The sequence below is a fragment of the Macrobrachium nipponense genome, chromosome 23, assembly GCF_015104395.2.
Source record: "Macrobrachium nipponense isolate FS-2020 chromosome 23, ASM1510439v2, whole genome shotgun sequence".
NCBI classification, from domain to species: Eukaryota; Metazoa; Arthropoda; class Malacostraca; order Decapoda; family Palaemonidae; genus Macrobrachium; species Macrobrachium nipponense.
Window position 1 is genome coordinate 78,524,232 of NC_061090.1, and position 21,347 is coordinate 78,545,578.

At 39.8% G+C, this 21,347-nt stretch overlaps 2 protein-coding genes across 2 annotated transcripts in view; one reads left to right on the top strand and one right to left on the bottom strand.

Moving 5' to 3' along the window:
* Positions 1–8,962, top strand: part of LOC135201747 (GPI mannosyltransferase 3-like) — a 120,897-nt gene extending 111,935 nt beyond the window's left edge. Inside the window, exon 9 of the mRNA XM_064230977.1 lies at positions 8,524–8,962. Within this exon, the coding sequence (XP_064087047.1) occupies positions 8,524–8,603 (80 nt within the window). The 3' untranslated portion in view covers positions 8,604–8,962. The remainder of the gene's footprint in view (positions 1–8,523) is intronic.
* LOC135198290 (uncharacterized) overlaps positions 8,615–21,347 on the bottom strand; it is a 220,918-nt gene continuing 208,185 nt past the window's right edge. Inside the window, exon 47 of the mRNA XM_064225864.1 lies at positions 8,615–9,350. Within this exon, the coding sequence (XP_064081934.1) occupies positions 8,922–9,350 (429 nt within the window). The 3' untranslated portion in view covers positions 8,615–8,921. The remainder of the gene's footprint in view (positions 9,351–21,347) is intronic.

Consider the following 21,347-nt stretch of genomic DNA (forward strand, 5'->3'; position numbering starts at 1 on the left):
GGTATTGATGTAAATGATTTACTCTCTAAATTAAATAACCAGGTACCATCGATTAAGTTTACTCTAGAATTAGAAAAAGACAATTGCCTCCCTTTCTTAGATGTTTTGATACATAGAGAACCATTTCAATGTAAATTCAGTATTTATAGGAAACCGACTAACAACTTAACTTATGTTCATTTCTTCTCAGGCCACCATCTTAATATAAAAATATCAATTTTTTCCTCTATGTTTTTACGAGCATTACGAATTGTCAGTCCACAATATTTGGATCAAGAAATTGAAAACATAAGAAAAATAGGGAAAGATTTATGCTATCCTTCACATATATTAGACATTTGTTATAATAAAGCCCACAAAAAGTTTTATACTGAAAAACAAAACACAGAAAGAAAATTCTAAGAACATTCTCAGTTTGCCTTATTTTAACGGATTTGAAACCATTAAACCATTGTTAAAAGCTTTTAATGTCAACCTTGTTTCTTCCTATAATAACACACTAAAAAGAATGTTAATAAAAAATGGCCCCAGAGAAAGCAACAACATAATACAGGTAGTCCCCAGGTTACGCGGGGGTTCCGTTCATGAGACGCGTTCGTTGTAACAAAAAATCTTCGTAAGCCAGAACATCGTCCAAAATCTAAGGAAAAACCTTATTTTAATGCTTTGGGTGGAATGAAAACTATATAAACTGCATTCTTATGCATTTTCATCAAGGAACCTCCAAATATTGATTATTTTGGATTTTTAGTGTCATATTTCTTCTGCCAGATCAGCGTTGTAGGCGTCGTAACCCTGGAAATAATTTTTGATGAATATAATTGAAAAGCGCCTTAATCCCCAGAACGTCCGTCTAGAGCTGGGCATTCTAATGTATATTTTATATATATATATTTATATATATATATTACTATATATATTAGATAATATATATATATTATATATTTGTATATATATATTATATATATTTTATATATAATTTTAATTTATATATATATATATTAATCTTAATTAATGATATAATCTATATTTATATGTATCTCAATTAATATAGTATATAGTTATATATTATATATATTATTAAAAATATTATATATTAATATAAATTATATATATATATCATATTATATTATATAATATATATTATGTATATTATATAGTATATTAATATATATTATATATATATCTATTATATTAATATATATTATTATATATGATATATAAATATAATAATATTAGATATTATATATAATATATATGTATATTATATATGTAATATATAATGCATACATACATATTAATAGATATATATACATGGTATTATGTATATATTATATATTAATATTATATATATATATATAATATTAAATATATAATATATATCTATAATATATATATATATATATGATATATATATGTATGTATAGATAGATATAAAAAAAATATAATAAATATAGATATATATATTATATAAATATATATAAAAATATAAACATATGTATATATTAATAATATATTATATATATATATATATATAAACATAAATAATTATATATGTATATGTGTGTGTATATATATATATATATATATATATATATATATATATATATATATATATATATATATATATATATGTATATGTATATATATATATATATATATATATATATATATATATATATATATATATATATATATATATATATATATATATATATTTGGAATGAGCTGGCAAGATTGTTTACATAAAGGTTTTTTTTTGGGTGATTTTCTGTCATCCAGATTTTTCTGTGATCTTGCAGTGGCCTGGTTCCAAGGGTGCCGGCATAAATAGGTTAGAGTGAAGCTGAACCCACTTTGTTCTAATGTTACAATTACTACAAATTTCCTCTACAAGTAGATTGATACCACTGGGATTCATTGACACTTGATATAATTTGCTGAGATTGTCTTGCAATTTGCCTAGTATAATCTTGTGATTGTCTTTTTAGGTGTTTAGGGCAGCATTTGTGTAGGCAATAATTAGGAGTGCCTTCTTTGAAAGATTGATATTTATTGTGTATAAACCAGAATATTTAAGAAGATATGAGCAGACTTAAAAAGCAAAGGAAACCAATTGTAGAACAGGGAAAATAAGCAATATGTAATTAGAAGGAAAACATCATGAAATAACATAGGAAAGATATCAAGGTTAATACAACCATCATTAGAAAATGGTAAAGTCAACAAAGTTGCTATGAATGCATGCAGGCCTGGATTTATGACCAGGTTTTTAGTTTGGGCCATTTTTTAATGTGTTCTGGTCTTTTGTATACTTGAACGGTATTTTATTGTTTTCCTCAGATGTTTTTTACTTGTGAAAGTGATAATGATTCCAGCATTTTGCATTAGAGTGTAGTGACACTTGTGTAGCTGTGTAGTAGCACTTGTGCAACTAAGACATTATTTCATTTGGTTTGGTTGAAAATCCTTGAAAGGTGAACCAAGTCAACATTTCTTGACTCAGACTGATGACCCATAGGATTTGTTCTTAACTTCTCAGTTTATTGTGAATTGATATTTAAATTTCTAAAGCTGGTTTTGGTGTTTTGGAGTTGACTATTTGTATGTTAATATAGTTTGTTATAAAAGGGAAAATAAAAAAAATTAAAATTAAAATGACATAAGTTTGGCTAAAATTTATGTTAGATAACATCAATGGCATCTCAAATGGCAAGACAAAGTTAAAAAAGTTGGACATCACGAGGCATTGCATGCAATTGACTGCAAGGTACACTTTAGTTAGCACACCCTTATAAGGATTGCCATAGAGTAAGAGGATAGGTTATAATTGGCAGAATCTGTCTGTCCATTCTGACGAAGGAGGTAACAGAAGAAAAGGATGCGACAGTAATTGGCCTAGGATGGGAAATTTCGATAATTATTGGCCGAGCCTTTTGGTCTTCTCCTTTCATCATAAGCACTGGTTGTAAGGAAGGATATCATTGCAGGTAGAACTGCATTTGCTCAGCCCATAATTATTAGAACCTCCCATCCTAGGCCAATTACCATCACATCCTTTCTTCAGTTACCTTCTTGGAGATAGATGTACTTCACCTCTGACCAGATTAACATAACAAAACTTTGTTTCAGGAATCTTTTGATGTCAGTATCCTGTAGACACTGGACGTCTACCAATTTTCCTGCCCTACTGTCTAAAGCAAATTCAAACTCCTCATCCATCATCAGAATGGACAACCATAGGTTCTGCCAATGATAGCCTATCTTTTCTCTCTATGGCAATCCTCATAAGGGGGTACTGGCTAGTGCACCTTGCAGTCTAATGCTTGTTGCCATGTAGCTTCTTAAACTCTGTTTTGCCCTCTTGAGATTCCAAACACAAAATAATGTCATCCTATTCTGAATCTTCGATATCCTGATCATGTGATCTGCCATAAATTTTAGGCAGATTTCATGTTGTGTTAATTTTTTTCATTTTGATATTTTCTATTTTCAACACTAATAAAGTGCATGTATTGTTGTGGTATGTGCATCGAATGAATGTGTCAAGTTTCACAAGAGCCATTGTTGGCAGAAGTTGACCAATATTAAGCAGTTTTGAATCCTTTTGCTGCCTATTTTAATTTGAAGTTCAAAAAAAATCAGTATACTGCTTTTAGACAACACTTTAAAATTCTAGTCCACAAGATGAAAATTTTGTGTTCTTTAGTTTAATTTCATATTAATTATTGTATATCTGTTCATGTTAGTTTTCTGCATTCATGTGAATAGTCATAGTATCCTCAGCTTCTTTCAGCAGCAGATGGGAGATTTTAGCCTTCTTGATGCACTTTCAAATACTATAGCCAGTACGTATAGTATTGGTACACTACTCACCAGTATTAGCTCAAATCTTCATAAGTTGTCCCAATTTGTCTATTGCTGATGTGTCCAGAATTTAAGGCATTTCATCATTAGTACAAATGTAATTTAGAATAGGTTTTCAGTGGGTTATTCATTAATTCAGAGAATGCTTCAAAACTAGGAGAACAAAGCATCAAAATTGATGATGCATTTTTTTCCTTGCCCTAAGTGATGTTTATTGGAATGCTAGCCTAGCCCTAGGTGCAGTAACCACCAACATATATGAAAAGATTCACATTTTAAAATAAACTGATGATAAAGGTAAAAACCATTTTTACCTTATATATTATTGGCATATCTTCATAATAGTAAATATGTAGCCTATTTGAGGAATAATTCTATTTCGGTGAAATCAACTTATCAATGCAAAACCAGCCAGTGGACATAACGTAAATATCGAATTATGATTCCGTCCACAGCGATGTATATCTTTTAGTAACCTTTCAGAAATTTTAATGGTAGTGTAAATGTGGTGGTCCTATGTAATAACATTTAGGATAACATAATATTAATTTTTAATTGAAAATTCGTCACCATTTTGGTGGTAAATAACTTTTTAGAACAATGTAGTCATACGAACAATAATTAACAATGTAGTTATACGAACAATAATTATTCTACATTATCATGTTATTTTCGCAATTGGCGATGCAACGCAAACGTAATACTACATAAAACCATTTTTACCCTATGTATTATTGGCATATCTTCATAATAAATGGCCTCAAGAAATAATTCCATATCAATGAAATCAACTTTTATCTATGCTAGGCCAGCCAGCTTGATAAAATGTAAACAGAATTGTGATAGTGCTCTCAGCAACGTTACTTTTGGTATCCTTTCAGAATTTTAAGAGTACGTAGTGTAATTATAATAATTAGGGTACGTATTAATAACATTTATGATAACCTAATATTAATCTTTCACCAAAAATTCATTGTCATTGTATTGACAAATAACAGTTTAGAACAAATCATAGAATGATAATTATTGTACAATATATAGCACAAACACACTGAAATAAAAGAAACAGGCGCATATCAACCGGCTTGGGAGGAGAGCAAAGCGATAGCATCTTACTCGCCAAGGAGGTTAAATACGTCACAACGTGGTGCGTGGTCCCTGACTAGCTATCACCTCGTGCACGCAGGAGTTGCCAGATCACACAGATCCTTGCTTACAATTGTTTTTAACCAGTTACCAGCTAGCACTTGGAAATATCCTTTTCTTAAGACCTCAGATTTGTTAGCTATGTAAAATACAAATTGATAAAAAATTTATCATTTTCCCTTTTAGGCTACATGGTTAGGAAAACATGATGTAGAATCAGCTTTGTTATTTCGTTTATTTTGAATTTCTAAGGATACAGTAATTAAAACAGCATTTGTAATAACATCTTCTTTACATAACCTATATCATTCATAAGATACTTGTTGCAAAAGCTAGCCTATAGTACACAGATGGTTTTGTAATTTACCAGTCATCTTATACTACTACTATTACCCTTGGCTGGATTTTGTCTGTTAGATCCGACGTTTGTTGGTTCCGGGTCTGTTAAAGCCAGGTTTTAATATACTTTCTTTTTCTTATTGATTTTTTTTTCAATTTTCTTATGAATTATCCAGTAGCTTAAGTAGACCAATACACTGTCTTATTTGTAGATTCATAGGAGGGCGGTTTTAGGAAACTAATCTTAGATTAGAGGTAAAAATTAAAGCAGAATTGAAGAAGTTGCATTATTAGGTGGGAAGAAAAACAAAGTGAATGGATGAAAAGTAAAATACAGAGAGCAATACAGTTGGGGTCAAAGATGTAAAGAATCCTTTAGTAAAGTTTGCAGTACTAAGCAAGGCACTCCTGAAGTTACCTTCAGTGAAGGTAATAGGTTATAATTTTCAGATGGTTTCAGTGCCACATTTTCACACTTGCCATAAGTAAAGAAATATCTTCCTCAAATAGGTCACAGGTCTAACTTTGTATTAGTAGCAAAACAAGCACAACTTCTCAAAATGAGATGACTGCATAGTTGCAATCATCAGTAAGAAATTTATTAGTAACCAGCATGCATTGCCTTGCTGGTGATTATTAGCATCTTTTGGCTACAGGTATGTAAATCTTACACACATATAGTTATTTTGTCACTAAAGGAACAAACCCATCACCTTTCATATCTGGAGTACCTTTTGCTTATATGCTGGACTCAGCCTGTTTACCAACTAACAAGGTAGATACCCACAGGGAGGGGGGATATGCCCCTTTACCCGACTTCCCCTTTGTCCTTTCAGCCATATCTTAGAGCGTAAGTCCAGTGGGGAAAGTTGGTTGAAGGTGCATATCCTTCCCCCTACCTTGATGGGTGCTTTCCTAGTTAGTTAGTACACAGGCTGAGTGCAGTGCATGAGCTAAGGGTATTCAAGATATGAAAGATCATGGTTTATATGCCTAGGAAAAGTACAAATTACTTTTAAAAATTTGGTATTTATGAGAATTTTTCCTAAGATCCATTCCTTCCACATGACACATTCTGATAATTATTCTTGAAATAATTGCAATAGGTCTTACTCCACATTCATATTTTTAAAGGCATTAGAAATTGTAAGTTCATACTTCCTCTCCACAGATCCAGATCTTCATCAGTGTCAAGTACGGGCCATACTGTAGTTATAAAAAACTTTTCAATGTGTTATTTAAATCCCCTTTCTAAACAATGAGTCTCTCTCCATACATTCTCTTCACAGATCCAGATCCTCATTAATGTCAAAGTATGGGTTATACTATATGTAGTTATAACAAACTTTTTAACGTGTTTATTTTTAAAGCTAATTTTAAGGGGATTGTATTTTACACAAGATATATAATTAGTGTTTATACTGTATCTTTTCCCTTGTTTATGTTTAAAAGATGTTTAGCTGATTGAGACTACCATCTATGCTTTCCAAATCGGCCGATTGCAATAAACTACTAAAGGTAGACAATGGATCTTTTAAAAAGTAATGCATTACTTCACTGTATCCAATAATGTTGTATGTACTATTCTCATACTACTGTTTTATAAAATACAAACTGAGATCATGCGCCCTTTGCATTGATTAGGTTTACAAGATGTTTAGCTGTTGTAGACTAGGTAACCATATATAATTTACAAATCAGTTGATTAAGGCAATCTACCAAAGAATTCTTTTTACTTGCTAAAAGAAACAATTATTACTTGAATTGTTTTTTTAAATTTTATTTTAGAATACAAAAACAAATAAAAATTTAAGTAAAAAACATGCATAAAATTATTACTAAACTAAAATCCTCCAAAGTCACTCTCTGTGTCTGTCTAGTTAAATAAGGCTTTGAATTCTTCATCAAGGCAGTCTTCATACAATCATCTTCCAAGTCTTTGATAATTTTATCTTTTTCTCCTACATCTTCATATAAGGTATTGTCTTCAATTCTTTGCAAAGCATTTGCTGTTTCACATTTTTTAAATGCTTTATCATCCACCCAAAAACACAGTATGTAGAGGCAAATGCAGAGCTTTTATCCTCCCTCCCTTTTTAAATGTTTTCTCCTTTCCAACATCCGCTCATTCCATTTCTTTTTTCGGATATTGTCCTTAAATGGCTTATTGATGGATATGTCGAGAGGTTGAACAACGCCAGTCAAACCACTGGGAATAACCGTTACATTAGTGTTTGTCACTTGAACAGCTTTTAAAACTAAGTCACTAGATGTGACCTAAACATATCGCTACCTAAAAAAAAATTTCTTGCCCTAAAACACCTGGCCTGATGCCCAAATTCTCTTCAGTCAAATCTTGCAGCATCATTGGTCATTCATCCTTTTTCTTGAATGTGGACAGTAATAATTGGGAATTTTTTTTCGTTTAGGCATCAATTTCCATTTAATGATAACCTTGGGGGAAAGTTTTGGCCCATCTACCATACATCTTTATTATTAGTAAAATATGTTCTTTCTTACCCAATAGTTTTGATTATACTGATACTTTTCTCTCCAATTTTATGTATGCTCAAGTTTGATGGCGTACTGAATTTTAGGGGTTTCATCCTTGTTGCCAATGCATGATAATTTATAGTTATTTGCTTATTTGATTGCAAAGCTTAGGAAATTATAACTTTTTCTTAAAGTTCTTTAGGTAGTTTTCATGCAATTTTGGTTTATCTTCTTAGGATGAAGTTATTTCACTCTGAACTTGTAATGTCTATGTAATGTTTTGTATTAAAAGGCAAGGTTAGGGTAATAACTTGGTGTTTGAGACTTTATTAATCCCTTTTCACTTGTTTCTTATGGGAAAAATTCATTTGTATCTTGAATGCATCGCATCTCAGCGCTCTTCCTAGAACAGATTAGCGTTGAGGTCTGGAGTTCTATATACCGTACATATTAGTATTTCACACTTCAAAGGGGAAAAATTGCTGTAAAATGTTAATGGTGATGTTATCAAAGGAATTTCTTGCCAAATTCAAAGCATGTGAAATGAAAACTATTTGCAAACTAATAATAGTTTGGAAAAACTTGCTCAAAACTCTCATTTAAGGAATGGGTTTGTTCAAGGATTTTTTAGGAGTTCCTGGACTTTGATAGCATTTATCTCTTGGTTCTCCAATCCAGATATGATTCCTGGACTTCAAAGTGAGACCACAATGTATTATGGAAGAATCTTTTCATGGGTAAGCAAAGTTATGAGGTAAATAAATATTCCTTTTTGTAAAAAAAGTTTAACTTTTATTAGCAATTATTAGCATTGCAACATACTAAGGACACTTTCAACCAATTCACAGCAATATCTCGCTTTCATTATCAACATTTAAAAAAGGAGTGATTGGGTTTTTCAAAGTTATGAGAATACTTAAGAATGTGACTTTTGTACAAAGTTATATTAAATTGTTACATTGATAAAGTCTATCTCTTCCTAAAAAAAGAAAAAAAATAGTACCTGAGAACAAGACACACAGACTGACATCATACCTTAAGTACTATTACTTAAATTCTAAATTTCCAAGTTAGCTTCAACTTCCTCCTTCCTCTATTACTTCAGGGTCCTCCTCCTCCTCTATTATTTCTCCAGGCAACTCCTCCTCAACTTCAGGCAACTCCTCCTCAACTATTTCAGGCAACTCCTCCTCAACTTCAGGCAACTCCTCCTCAACTATTTCAGGCAACTCCTCCTCAACTATTTCAGGCAACTCCTCCTCAACTATTTCAGGCAACTCCTCCTCGACTATTTCAGGCAACTCCTCCTCGACTGTTTCAGGCAACTCCTCCTCGACTATTTCAGGCTCAGGCTCCTCCTCCCCTTCCACTATTTCAGGTGCTTTAGGTTCTATTTCAGGCCCCTGTGGTTTTACTCCATCAGCTTTGTCGAGTTGTTCATCGCTATCCTTTTCATAAAAATTAGCAAATTTTCTCTTTATTTCTTGAGACAGCGTTTCTTTCTCCTGCAAAGAAATGAAGACAAACCGTCACATTATACAAATGAACGTGAAAAACATGAAAATCCCACTAATGAAAAATTAACTAGAAAATTATTAATGTAAAACTTCTGTTTGTTCCTACGTGTATACAAACCTCAGGTCTTTACCTATGGGATAACTTTCAGCACAAGTTGGAGCTGGCTGCATAACAAAAAAACAGGTGGTTATTGCTTACCGACATTTCGGTTTCATGCTGCTTGTTCAATATATTCATAACTGGGTTTTACCCTCTGTAGGGCTTATAGAACCACTGTCTCGTTGTTGGTAGCTCAGGCCAAGTGCCGAGACCGCCTCATAAAATACAAACATACTGCTACTTTAAAAAGTTATCCTTTACTTTGTTGTATCCAATAATACTGTATATAGTCTTATATTACTACTGTATTATAAAATAAATTACTGTATTTTCTTATCATTTTTGTCACTAAATGCACTTTTTGTGATAAAACTATTGAAACGGGTATAAGATTTTTAGAGGATTTTCTGTTTTTTAACTATCAAAATCGGTAGTTCTAAGCGCTTTTAGAAGGGTTTTAAGTATTTGTCAAGGGGTGTGTGGTACCCAACCCCATGAATACGGGGGTCTACTGTACACAGTTATAAGCATTTTTAGAGGGGTTCCAATATATTGCAGATTTTTGGTATGTGTGTGGTTGTGGTACCTAATCTCTGTGAATAGGGGATCCACTGTATGCTCTCTAAGGAACGACATATAAGCGGGTCTGCAGGATGCTCTTCTGAGAGCTTTTTCCCCACGTTCATGTGCAGGTTTCATAGTGTATGGATCACTCTTCAGAGAATGTTTCCCTCCACCACGTTTGTGTGGATGGTTGGCTGACACATCTATTGGACATCTGTAACAACCCTCCCCATTCACATTGTTGTGAACATGATCATCAACTTAACGGCACTGCAGGGCAGCGCCTCCGCTCTACGTTTCGTGGAGTGTTCCCTGGTGAATGGTCACTCTTATGAGAGCGTTTCTACCTGCACGGCCGGGTGAGGGTCATCAATGGAATTTCTGTGGACATCTGGAGCACAGCACCCACCCATCATGTGAATGGGGGGTCATGTCTATGCATCCCCCCTCATATCTGTGATTTTACAAATGCAAGCCCTCTTACTTTTACAGTGGCCATTTTCCATCCTATGGTAAATAAAGTTAAGTATATCTTAGTTTTACCAGACCACTGAGCTGATTAACAGCTCTCCTAGGGCTGGCCCGAAGGATTAGATATTTTTACGTAGCTAGGAACCAATTAGTTACCTAGCAACAGGGCCTACAGCTTATTGTGGGATCCGAACCACATTATATCGAGAAATGAATTTCTATCACCAGAAATAAATACCTCTGGATCCACGTTGGCCAAGCCGAAAATCGAACTTTGGACCACCGGACTGGTAGCCGAGCACAAAATCCACTTGGCCAATGAGGGACCTCCAGCCTATGGTAAAATACTAATATAGGTAGTCCCCAGTTATTGGTGCTCCGGTTTTACTGGGCTTGTCTAGCGCCAAAAATCGCTGAAAATTGGCAATTTTCATTGCCAAAATGTGCCGATTTCTAGCTATCGCTCCCAACACACACCTAACAGAGGCACCTTTAACCAGTTATTAATGCCAAAATCCGGTTATCAGTGCCGTAAACGCCGAAAATCTACAATTTTCAGTTATCAGTGATTTTCACTTTTCTCTTATCATGAAGCCGTCAGAACGGAACCCCTGCAGATAACTGGCAACTGTGTGTAGCATATTGACCAAAGAGAGGATGTGTTTAGATTATGTCTAAAGTCCTTTACACCAAAAGTCAAGCTTTTGTTTTTTAATCAGTTCATCATAGGGATGTGGGGGAACTCTCAAGTAAACTGACTGTCTTTACTTTTTGAGGAAAGTTTTCCAAAAGCTTTTACACAGTCATATGCAGTGCAAAATACCCACCTTTTGAAGTTGCTAACAGCACACTCCAAGTGCTGGTTATCAAAAAGAAAATTTTTTCCGACATGTAATACAAACCCTCGGCCTTTACATAAGGAATTACTATTCAGCGCCATCTGGACTGGTCGTAAGATTTACTAACAAGGTACTTCGGCAGTAACTGCTTGTCCGATGGTCGGGAGTCCCACCCGACTGCAGGTAAACATATCACTTTGCTTTCGACCGCTGTCGGGTGTAGAAGTGTGTTCGCCTTTCTGCCCGCCTGTTTTGTGAGATTTTCGTTAATGTTCAACATTGAGCTGCACTGTTTCTTTGTGTACTACTTAATGTGTGTGCACTTGTAAGTACTTTGCTTATTATTTTTATTATTATTTGTGAATTTGCATTGCTGGAGACATGCAAGCCCACGTAGTGGAGAAGCCCCCTCGCCCCCCATCCAACCGGAGAGTGTGGCCTGGAATGGAGGGCCGTAAGTGTGGGGCATTCAGGTCCAGCGATGCTGCGGACCCTCATTTTTTGTGTACGTGGTGCTGAGGGCGTGAATGCTCTCGGGCCATACCTTGTGATTTTTGTATCTCTTGGTCGGAGAAACAGTGGGAGCTCTATGAGAAGAGGAGGAAACCACGTAAAGTCGCCAAGGTGTTGCTGGAAAACTCTCCCTCGACACCTCTGGTGACAGATACGTCATCTTCCTTCCTCCCTCATAGCCAGCTCCCGTGTATGGCTCTCTCCCCTTTTGGTGGACCCCGTTCCACCTATTCGCTCGATCTGTCGAGCGCAGAGGAAGGAGCGCGACACCCTGACCTGGAGTTGTACTTACGGTCTTCGGTCCGTTCAGGGTGTGATCTTTCCCCACTCTGAGCGAACAGGAACTCCCCCCCCACCCATTAACCCAATTGTTGCCTCCCCAGGTGTGTCTGCCTCCGCGGGTGGAGACCTTCAGTAGGTGTGGCACTTGTTGAGTCTTCTGGGCACTCCCAGTATCCAGGGGCTGATATAACACCTGGCTGTGGCCCCCAGTGACTCACGGGGTGGTGACGATGAACCACCACTCTCCCTACATCAGGGGTATGCTGCACCTGGTGTATACGCAACATGTGATGACGGTAACCCCTTCAGCCGCTGTACAAGCCCCGCTGACTTACGTGCCATGGAAGATGGTTCCTCCGCTGCCTGGGTTTGCTGTCCTCTCCCTGACTTTGAGTGTCCAAAGAGCTCCCCTCTTGACCGCCCACTGGTACCTGTGGCTGTGCCTGCTGTCTCCGTACCTGCCCGTGGTAGTGCTGCTCCTTCTGCAGGTTCCTCCGGGACAGGTGCAGTTGGACCGTGTTGCTACCGCAACTGCCCCAGCTCCGTCCTGGATTGAGGACCTGTCGGTTGTCCTGAGGAAGTTGGCGAAGAAGTAGTCCAGGAAGAAGAGGAAGGTGTCGTCGTCTCCCTGTCGTCTTCTAAGTCGTCGTCTTCTACCGCCTCTTCCCCTTCGACTTCCAAGGCCCCCCCAGCCAAGGAAGAAGAAGGTGGCCTCACTCCCCCTTAAGAAGTCTCGCACAGACTTCTAAAGGTCTGTCCCACTCCGGCGGGACAGGTGGGTCTTCCTCTGGTCCTTCCGTTCCTTTGGGAACGGGGCCCGTCTCTCCTTCCCCAGGGAAGAAGAATACGGGGACTGTAGGGGTACTAGCTACCACTAGTACCTCTGCTCCTGGCACCAGAGGTTCCACCTCCGGACCAGGAACCGTCTCGGCTGCTCGCTCACTCGCGCCACCAAGTGTACAGTCACCTACCGGTGACTGTGCAGCCAGGGTTCAGAAGACCATTAAGCATACTCACCGTCAGGACCCAGGCACGGAGCGGAAGTCTGGCAAGAGTTGCTCAGGTGACTCGCCAGGCCAGCGATTGCTCTCGTGGCGATCCCCTGGTTCCCAGAGTTGGCATGATGGTCCCACCAGACTGTCCATGTATCGAGGCTGGGAAGAGGTCCCCCCAGTCACCGTGGCGTGTCGAGAGGATGGTGCTCACTCTCACCACGTCAGTGGACACTACCAGTCACCTGACCGTCGCTCCCACTGGGACCGGACGGCTCGCAATACTGATAGCAGCTCTCCTGACGCACCCGTTGCCGACCAAGCAGGTTGACCCGGAGAGAGCTAGGCTAACTCCAGGGGTGCCTCTCCATCACCTGCTGGCTGAGAACCTCTGGTTCTCATAGCAAGAGGCATCGGCCCTGGAAGCGACTGCCATGGCAGCCTTCCAGGCCATCCCTGGATGGATCTGGATCTGGTCCCTCACAGTATCCAGAGTCGCAGCCTCCTCGGGACCTATCATTCCCGAGGAAGATTCGGCGTTTGGGAGACTCTGCCAGTCTGGAGGTAGGGCCATCTCCTGCCATGCCCACGAGACGGCCAACCTGTGGGCCAACCTGGTTCTGAGATGACGAGACTCAGTCCTGGCTCGGGTAACCAGAGCGGCCGGTCGAGAGGTGACACTGGGTTCTACGGAACGGACTGTTGCTGGGTTCCTCGTCTCTCTTTCCCAGAGAGATGGTGGACGCTGCGGTGAAAAAGCAGAGAACTGAGGACAGTGGCCGACTAGTACACCAGGCAGTCTCGAGCAACTGCGGCCAAGCCTTGGAGCTTGGGTAGCTCTTCCTCCGCTACCAAGACGCTAGCACTGTCGAGGTTGCAAGGAAAGACCCAGCCTTCGTCTTTCGCTTCGAGAAGTGAGTGTCAGCCCTCCTCCCAAGCCTCCTACTCCTGTGGGAGATCTGCTGCCAGAAGTGAGGGGGGGGGCTGGCGAGCCATTGGGCAACTTGGCAGCGCTACGGAGCCAAGACCTGGCTAGTGGATGTCATTCAGGAGAGATACTTACTACCCTTCGAGTCACGGCCACCCCTCACTTCACAACCGGTCAATCTTCAGAAGTACGTTCCCGGTTCTGCCAGGGACATAGCACTACAAGAAGAAGTCACGACCATGCTGAGCAAACGAGCTGTGGAGATCGTACGAGATCAGTCGCCGGGTTTCTACAGCCGACTCTTCCTAGTGGAGAAGTCTACGGGGGGCTGGAGATCGGTGATAGATCTCTCTCCCTTGAACCGATTCGTTCGCCAGACTCGGTTAACGATGGAAACAGCACGCTCAGTGCTCAATTCCATCAGGGAAAACTATTTCATACTTTCTGTGGACCTGAAGGATGCGTATTTCCAAATACCCATCCATCAGTCCTCCAGGAAATACCTCCGCTTTATCCTCGATGGCCCCACAGGTGTTCATGCATGTGTTCACTCTGGTGTCGGCTTGGGCCCATTTGGTCAGGATATGTCTTCTGAGGTCCTGGCAAGCTCCCACTCGCCGTTGCTGTTACAGGCCAGAGATCGACGCCTCGACTTATGCCGCAATCTGGGGATCGTGGTGAATGTCGAGAAACCAGATCTCGAGCCCAATCAGAGGATAAAGTACTTGGGCATGCTGATCGATACGGAAGCAGCACAAGTCTTCCCCGCAGACTCGCGGATCAGCAGGTTCAGGGAGGCAGCCAGACGGTTCCTGTCTCAACAGGAACAGTCAGCTCAGCAGTGGCAAGTTGTCATCAGTCACCTGTCGTCACTGGAGAAGTTAGTCCCTCATGGGCATCTTCACCTGCGGTCTCTTCAGTGGAGAGTAAAAGGAGTGCTGGTCACAGGCACGGGATCCACAATCCTTCCTGGTTCCACTTACGGAGGAAGTAAGGGAGGACCTGGCCTGGTGGCTAGACGACAGGAACCTCTTAATAAGAACGCCCCTGCGCACTCCCCCTCCGGCGATGCTGCTGTTCTCAGACGCATCGACTAAGGGTTGGGGCGCGCACCTGTTAGAGTTGCTGGTTGCAGGAGTGTGGAACCATCATGACAGGCACCTTCACATCAACTTCCTGGAACTCAAGGCTGCGTTCCTCGCACTCCAAGAGTTCCGGGAACGACTGATGGGACACTCAGTGGTGTTGATGAGCGACAACACCAAGGTAGTGGCATACATCAACAAACAGGGGGGCCTAGTGTCCCTTCCGTTGCACCAGTTGATGATGCAGGTGCATGAGTGGGCTGTAGCTCACTCGGTAGAGCTGTCAGTCAGATACATTCCAGGCAAGAGGAATGTAGTGGCAGACAAGCTCAGCCGCCAGAATCAGGTGATTGGGACCGAATGGTCTCTACACCCAAAGGTGGCGGAAAGGCTCTTCGACCTATGGGGGCGTCCAGTAGTGGATCTGTTTGCCACCCGGCACAATAGAAAACTTCAGGTTTTCTTCTCAGTTGTGTCGAACCCATAGGCAGCAGCAGAGGACGCATTCCAACACCCGTGGGACAACCTCGTAGTGTACATCTTTCCCCCGTTCTGCCTGATTCGCAAGGTGATCAGCAGTGATTTGATCTCCAGCAATCTTCGGATGATTCTGGTGGCACCCAAATGAACTCAGGCTGCTTGGTATCCGGACCTGCTGGCTCTTCTCTCCCCCATGGCACAACCTGCTGTGCCAAACGCACATAGAACTGTACCACCAGGTAGTTCATTCCGTGTCTTCACGGCTGGCGGTTATCCACCATCTCTTGCGAGCGAGAGGCTTTTCTCGCCGAGCAGCAACAGAGATGGCTAGTTACCTCAGACAGTCCTCTGCAGCAGTATACCAGGGAAAGTGGTCCGTCTTCTGTGGTTGGTGTCGTAGACGGGGTCTCTCCACTTAGAGCCACTCTTCAGCAGGTAGTGGATTTGCTCGTCTTTCTTCGCCGAGAAGAAGCTCCTCTCTGTCTCCGCAGTTAAAGGCTACAGAGCCGCCCTGGCCCTAGTCCTTAAACTGCAAGGAGTCGATATTTCCACCTCCATGGAAATATCACTCCTAATAAGGAGCTTTGAGAGGTCTTGCCCACCCAGGGAACTCAGGCCCCCGGGGTGGGATGTGACTCTTGTTCCTTAGGAGCTTGACTTGCAGACCCTAAGAGCCACTCCGAGAGTTGTCAGACAGGGATCTGACCCTCAAGACTGTCTTTCTGCTGGCCCTGGCATCAGTGAAGATGTTAAACACTTGAGGGGATGGGGATCAGTTACGCTCGATTTTTTCCCGGATTTCGTAGCGAAGGCTCAGAACCCTTCGGTCCCTGACGTCAGGTTCGGGTCCTTCACGATCCCCTCCCTGGAAGACTTCACCGATAATGATGCGGATGAGATGCTGCTTTGTCCTGTGAGGGTGCTACGGTGCTATCTGAAGAAAATTAGACACCTCAGGCCTGAGTGTCGACGCCTCTTCGTTAGAACCGGGGTTACCATGAAAGAAGTGTCCAAGAACACTGTTTCTTTCTGGCTTCGTGAGGTAATCTGGAAGGCATACGACTCTGACAGGAGTGCCAACACCAGTACCCTTTGTCCGAGAGCCCACAAAGTCAGAGCATTGGTCCAACCCTTGCATTCCGCAAGAACTTGTCCATGGCACAGGTACTGAAGGTAGGGGTTTGGACCAACCAGACCACCTTCACCTCCTTCTACCTTTGGGATATTGCCTACAAGTCCTTGGAAACATTTTCCTTGGGACCTGTGGTGGCTGCTCAACAAGTTGTGTAGCTTACCCAGCTCCTTTACCGGACAAGGTAGCATCTCATCCTTGTGAGACTGCATGAATGGAGAGTGAATGAGTATGTGACTGGCTTCTCTTCCTCCTCTTTTTCTTCCCTCTCCCTGCGGGCAGAGGGTAGCGGTCGTCACCACGCCGGACAGGATGACAATGCAGGTAAGCTACATAACCTAGCTCCATTCTATCCCTTTCATTAGGGATAGAAGCATTTATCCGTCCCTTCCCTAACAAGGGGGGAAAGCGGACACCAGTGAGAGACAAACCCAATACTTTATATTTGTCTCTTACATAGGACCTAGTTCTTGCTTACTATTCATAAGAGGTACGCTAGCCTCCCTCACACTCCGATCAATTGGACAGAGGCTAGGTTCCCCCCCCCTTTGCTCTTACGACCAGGGAAGGAACCCAGGTTGGGCGAATACCAGTCTGTTCACAAGACTCAGATTCCACCCACCAATAAGTGAGTCTTCCTTATGTAAAGGACCGAGGGTTTGTATTATGTGTTGGAATAAATCACAACTTTTGGAAGTAAATTGCATTTTTCCTAACTATACAAACCTGAGGTCCTTTACATATAGTCCCACCTCATGCCAAACCTCACTCTGTTCCTGGGCCTAAAGCAAAGTGATATGTTTACCTCCAGTCGGGCGAGACTCCCGACCATCGGACAAGTAGTTACCGCCGAAGTACCTTGTTAGTAAATCTTACGACCGGTCCAGCTGGCGCTGAAGAGTAATTCTTTATGTAAAGGACCTCAGGTTTGTATAGTTAGGAAAAATACAATTTACTTCCAAAAATTGTATTTATTAGGCACCTGCTAGTGGCAAGTACTTGGAAAACTTTTGACCAAAACCTTTAAAGCTCAAAAATTAGAGTACTGATTATAATTTTAGAGCATAAACAGCTGAAAAACTTTGCAACAAATTCATCTGCATTTCAATTATATGAGTGGCATTGCATCCTCTTATATATGCCTGCAGGTGCTAAAGAACACCACTCTTGATCTTCAAACATCAAGCTTTCTTGCATGAATTGGCTCAGTATTAACCAATAACAATGGTGCAGCCATAACTACTGATGAGGCTTTATCTCAAGTCATCAAGGGAATTACATGCTGTAGATTCAGTTACCACAGCAACTTCAGGCCATTATTTCTTTTGCGGATTAAAAAATAATTCACAATCATGCTGTCCTCCTAGGAATGTATACTACAAGCATTGTAACAAGAAACAACATTATGCTAAAACTTGGCACTCCCCACAGGCACATTCTTAAGTATCTTGTGCTCTCTCTGCCTCCACTCTTGCTTCTGTGACTGCAGCCTTCCAGGATTAAAGAGGTGTATGTAGTTGATAAAGTAATTAAAATCCCTTTTAGAGCTCTTATTGACAGTAGCAGCTTGGAAAGTTTTATTGGTTCCAAGAGTTTACAACAAAATAAAATTTTTATGATATTTTTAAAGCTTTATTTATACTTACCAAGTAATTATATTGCCTAAAGTTTCACTCACTGGCAGCTTAAAAATGATATTTTAATGATAAAATAAGGTTTCACATATACTTACCAAACAATTACATTAGCTGTACGCTTTCTTACCTGGCAGTCAAAAATTCAAATTCCTGGCGGCGGTAGCACCGCTGCCATCTTTTGTGTAGGTGATACAGATCCCACCCACTATCGGGAATACAGTGGTCCCCCCGTATTCGCGGGGGATGCATACCAGACCCCCCCGCGAATAGTTAGAATCCGCGAATGTTTGGAACCCCCCTCTAAAAATGCTCATAAACTGTCCTGGACATGCAAACACCAAAGTATCCCTTAAAGTCCATCCTTCATCAAATATACATAAAATATCCTATTATGGTTTCATATTAATCTTTGAAATATTATTAATACTATTTTAAAGTAAATCTTACATTTTATGTTTATATATAAATACATACTATGTACGTACTGAATGACTTAGTTATGTATGTGAAAATAATTCAGTCCCCCCATAAGTATTCGGTCATGCACGTTTTATTAATATCATTTTAAAGTAATCTTAAACATTTTACCATTAGAAATATATAAACAGCCAATAGCAGAGAGAGAGAGAGAGAGAGAGAGAGAGAGAGAGAGAGAGAGAGAGAGAGAGAGGAGAGAAGAGAGAGAGAGGGTTGTCCTTATTTAAAAAAGTGAAATGGATAGATTATTGTACTTCTTTAAAATACTATCACATGTGAATTTTGAGATTAGTTATATTATTATTATTATTAATTATTATGCGAAAATATTAATAAACATACACATGTACCATAGAAATTATCTCATATATATCAGCAAAAGAGAAAGAGATGGCAACACTGGATTTGACAGTTGGAACCCAGCCAACAAGCTGGCTACGCAACAAGACATGGGGTTACATAATTCTTTTTATTTATAAACTAAAATCTTGCTAATTCACTTTAGTATTTTCTTTAATGAATTTATATTATTGCTGTTTACATTAATATTGATATTTGAAAATTAGTAAATCATCATCCAAAAAAAATACATCGCTTTAAGAGAGAGAGAGAGAGAGATTATCGTAGTATTTGTAAAATACTTTCACATATGATTTTTGTAATTACAGTTATTATTATTATAAATATTATTATTTGAAAATATTAATAAACATATTACGCATATATGTACCATAAAAATCTCTCATCTCAGTAAAGAGAGAGAGAGAGAGAGAGAGAGAGAGAGAGAGAGAGAGAGAGGGTGGAAATCTCATGAGCAGTTGATGGCAACAACAAATCAGCTCCTTCCCGCTCCGGTCACTTAACTTGATACGTATATCTGAGTTTTTTTTAGAAAGAATCTGACTGGGATTTCCTTCATTCTTCCATAATTTTTTAAATTTATAAGCAAAAATCTTACTAATTCACTATGGTATTTTCTTTAATGAATTGATATTATTGCTGTATAAATTAATATTAATATTTGGAAATAGTAAATCAATTATTTATCATACAAAAAACATACATCTTTGTAGTAGAGAGAAAGAGAGAGAGAATTATTATTTTTATTATGTGATATTTAAACTTATTAAAAATACTAATACAGTATTAATCAAAATTATTATTTGAAAATTAGTAAATCATTTTTGTATCATAAAAATGTATTTAGTCATGAAAATAAACATCAAAATACACTAATTAGTGATTATTTTCGTCTGAAAATTCCAAAGAAAAACCCGCGAATGTGTGAGTCCGCGAATCCGGAGAACGCGAATACGGGGGGAACACTGTACCTGGTACTGCTGAGCTTTTAGACTTCAATTCGTTGAGCCGCAACATCCATCTGTGGGGAGGAGGGCGGGCGGGCTCTGATTATGTAATTGTTTGGTAAGTATATGTGAAACCTTATTTTATCATTAAAATATCATTTTCACATAAGTGACTTACCAAACAATTACATTAGCTGACTCCACATTACCCGGAAGGTGGGTATATGGACAGCTTTCTGAATAAAAATAACAGTCATGTGCTCACATTATATATAATGTCTGCAGTACCTTACCTTGTGAGAGAGCAGCTACAGGTAGATACTGCCTCTGGTCGGCGCTCTCATCGCATGTAGGAGACGTGGCAGTAAAGGCCAGGGTCGTCCCTACTAATGGTGGGATTTTTTGCAATCATGTAAGTTCACCGATGATTGACAAAAAACAATAATAGTTTGCCCTTGCCCTGAGCAAAAAGACCAGATAACACTACACAACACCATCATCTACACTTGAAAATTATATGATACCCTTAACCAGATATAAGAACTGGTGGGTACTTCAGGTACATGTACCCCCAGGCTTCCCATAAACACAAAACACCTCAAACTCAAGGCGAGGAGACAGTAGAGGGTAAACACCAGGTCCCCCTATGCTTCCTCTCCCAACACCATTTCCGCTACTGACACCTGAAGAACTTATACAAGGTGAAAAAAGTCTCAGTTTTCTGGATTTGGACAATTACAGCGTTAGCCAAAAAATTGAAGATTGCCAGTCTCTGGATGAGGATTTTCCAGCGGACTGGCTCAATCTGTTGTCCTGTGCGGACAGGGCAGCGAGACATGGTTCAGTGGAATTGGCTGCCTTATTCACTATGGGAGTACTCAAGAAGAGAGAACGGTGGTGCTCCTTCACATCTCTAGGAGTCACCACGAACCAAACATGGGCTTTGTTGTTCTCCCCCCTGAGTAAAACTCACTTGTTTCCAGAAGAAACCATCAAGCATGTACTGTCGGACCTCAAGAACAAGTCCACTGATGATCTTTTGTATCAATCAGTGAGAAGATCTAAGGAACCTCGGGTGACAGTAGCCAAAACTTCACCTTTCCAAAAGCACACCTTTCGAGGTGGTAGCAGAGACAAAGACTAACCTACAAACCACCTCCAAGTCTGCCAAGAGGCCT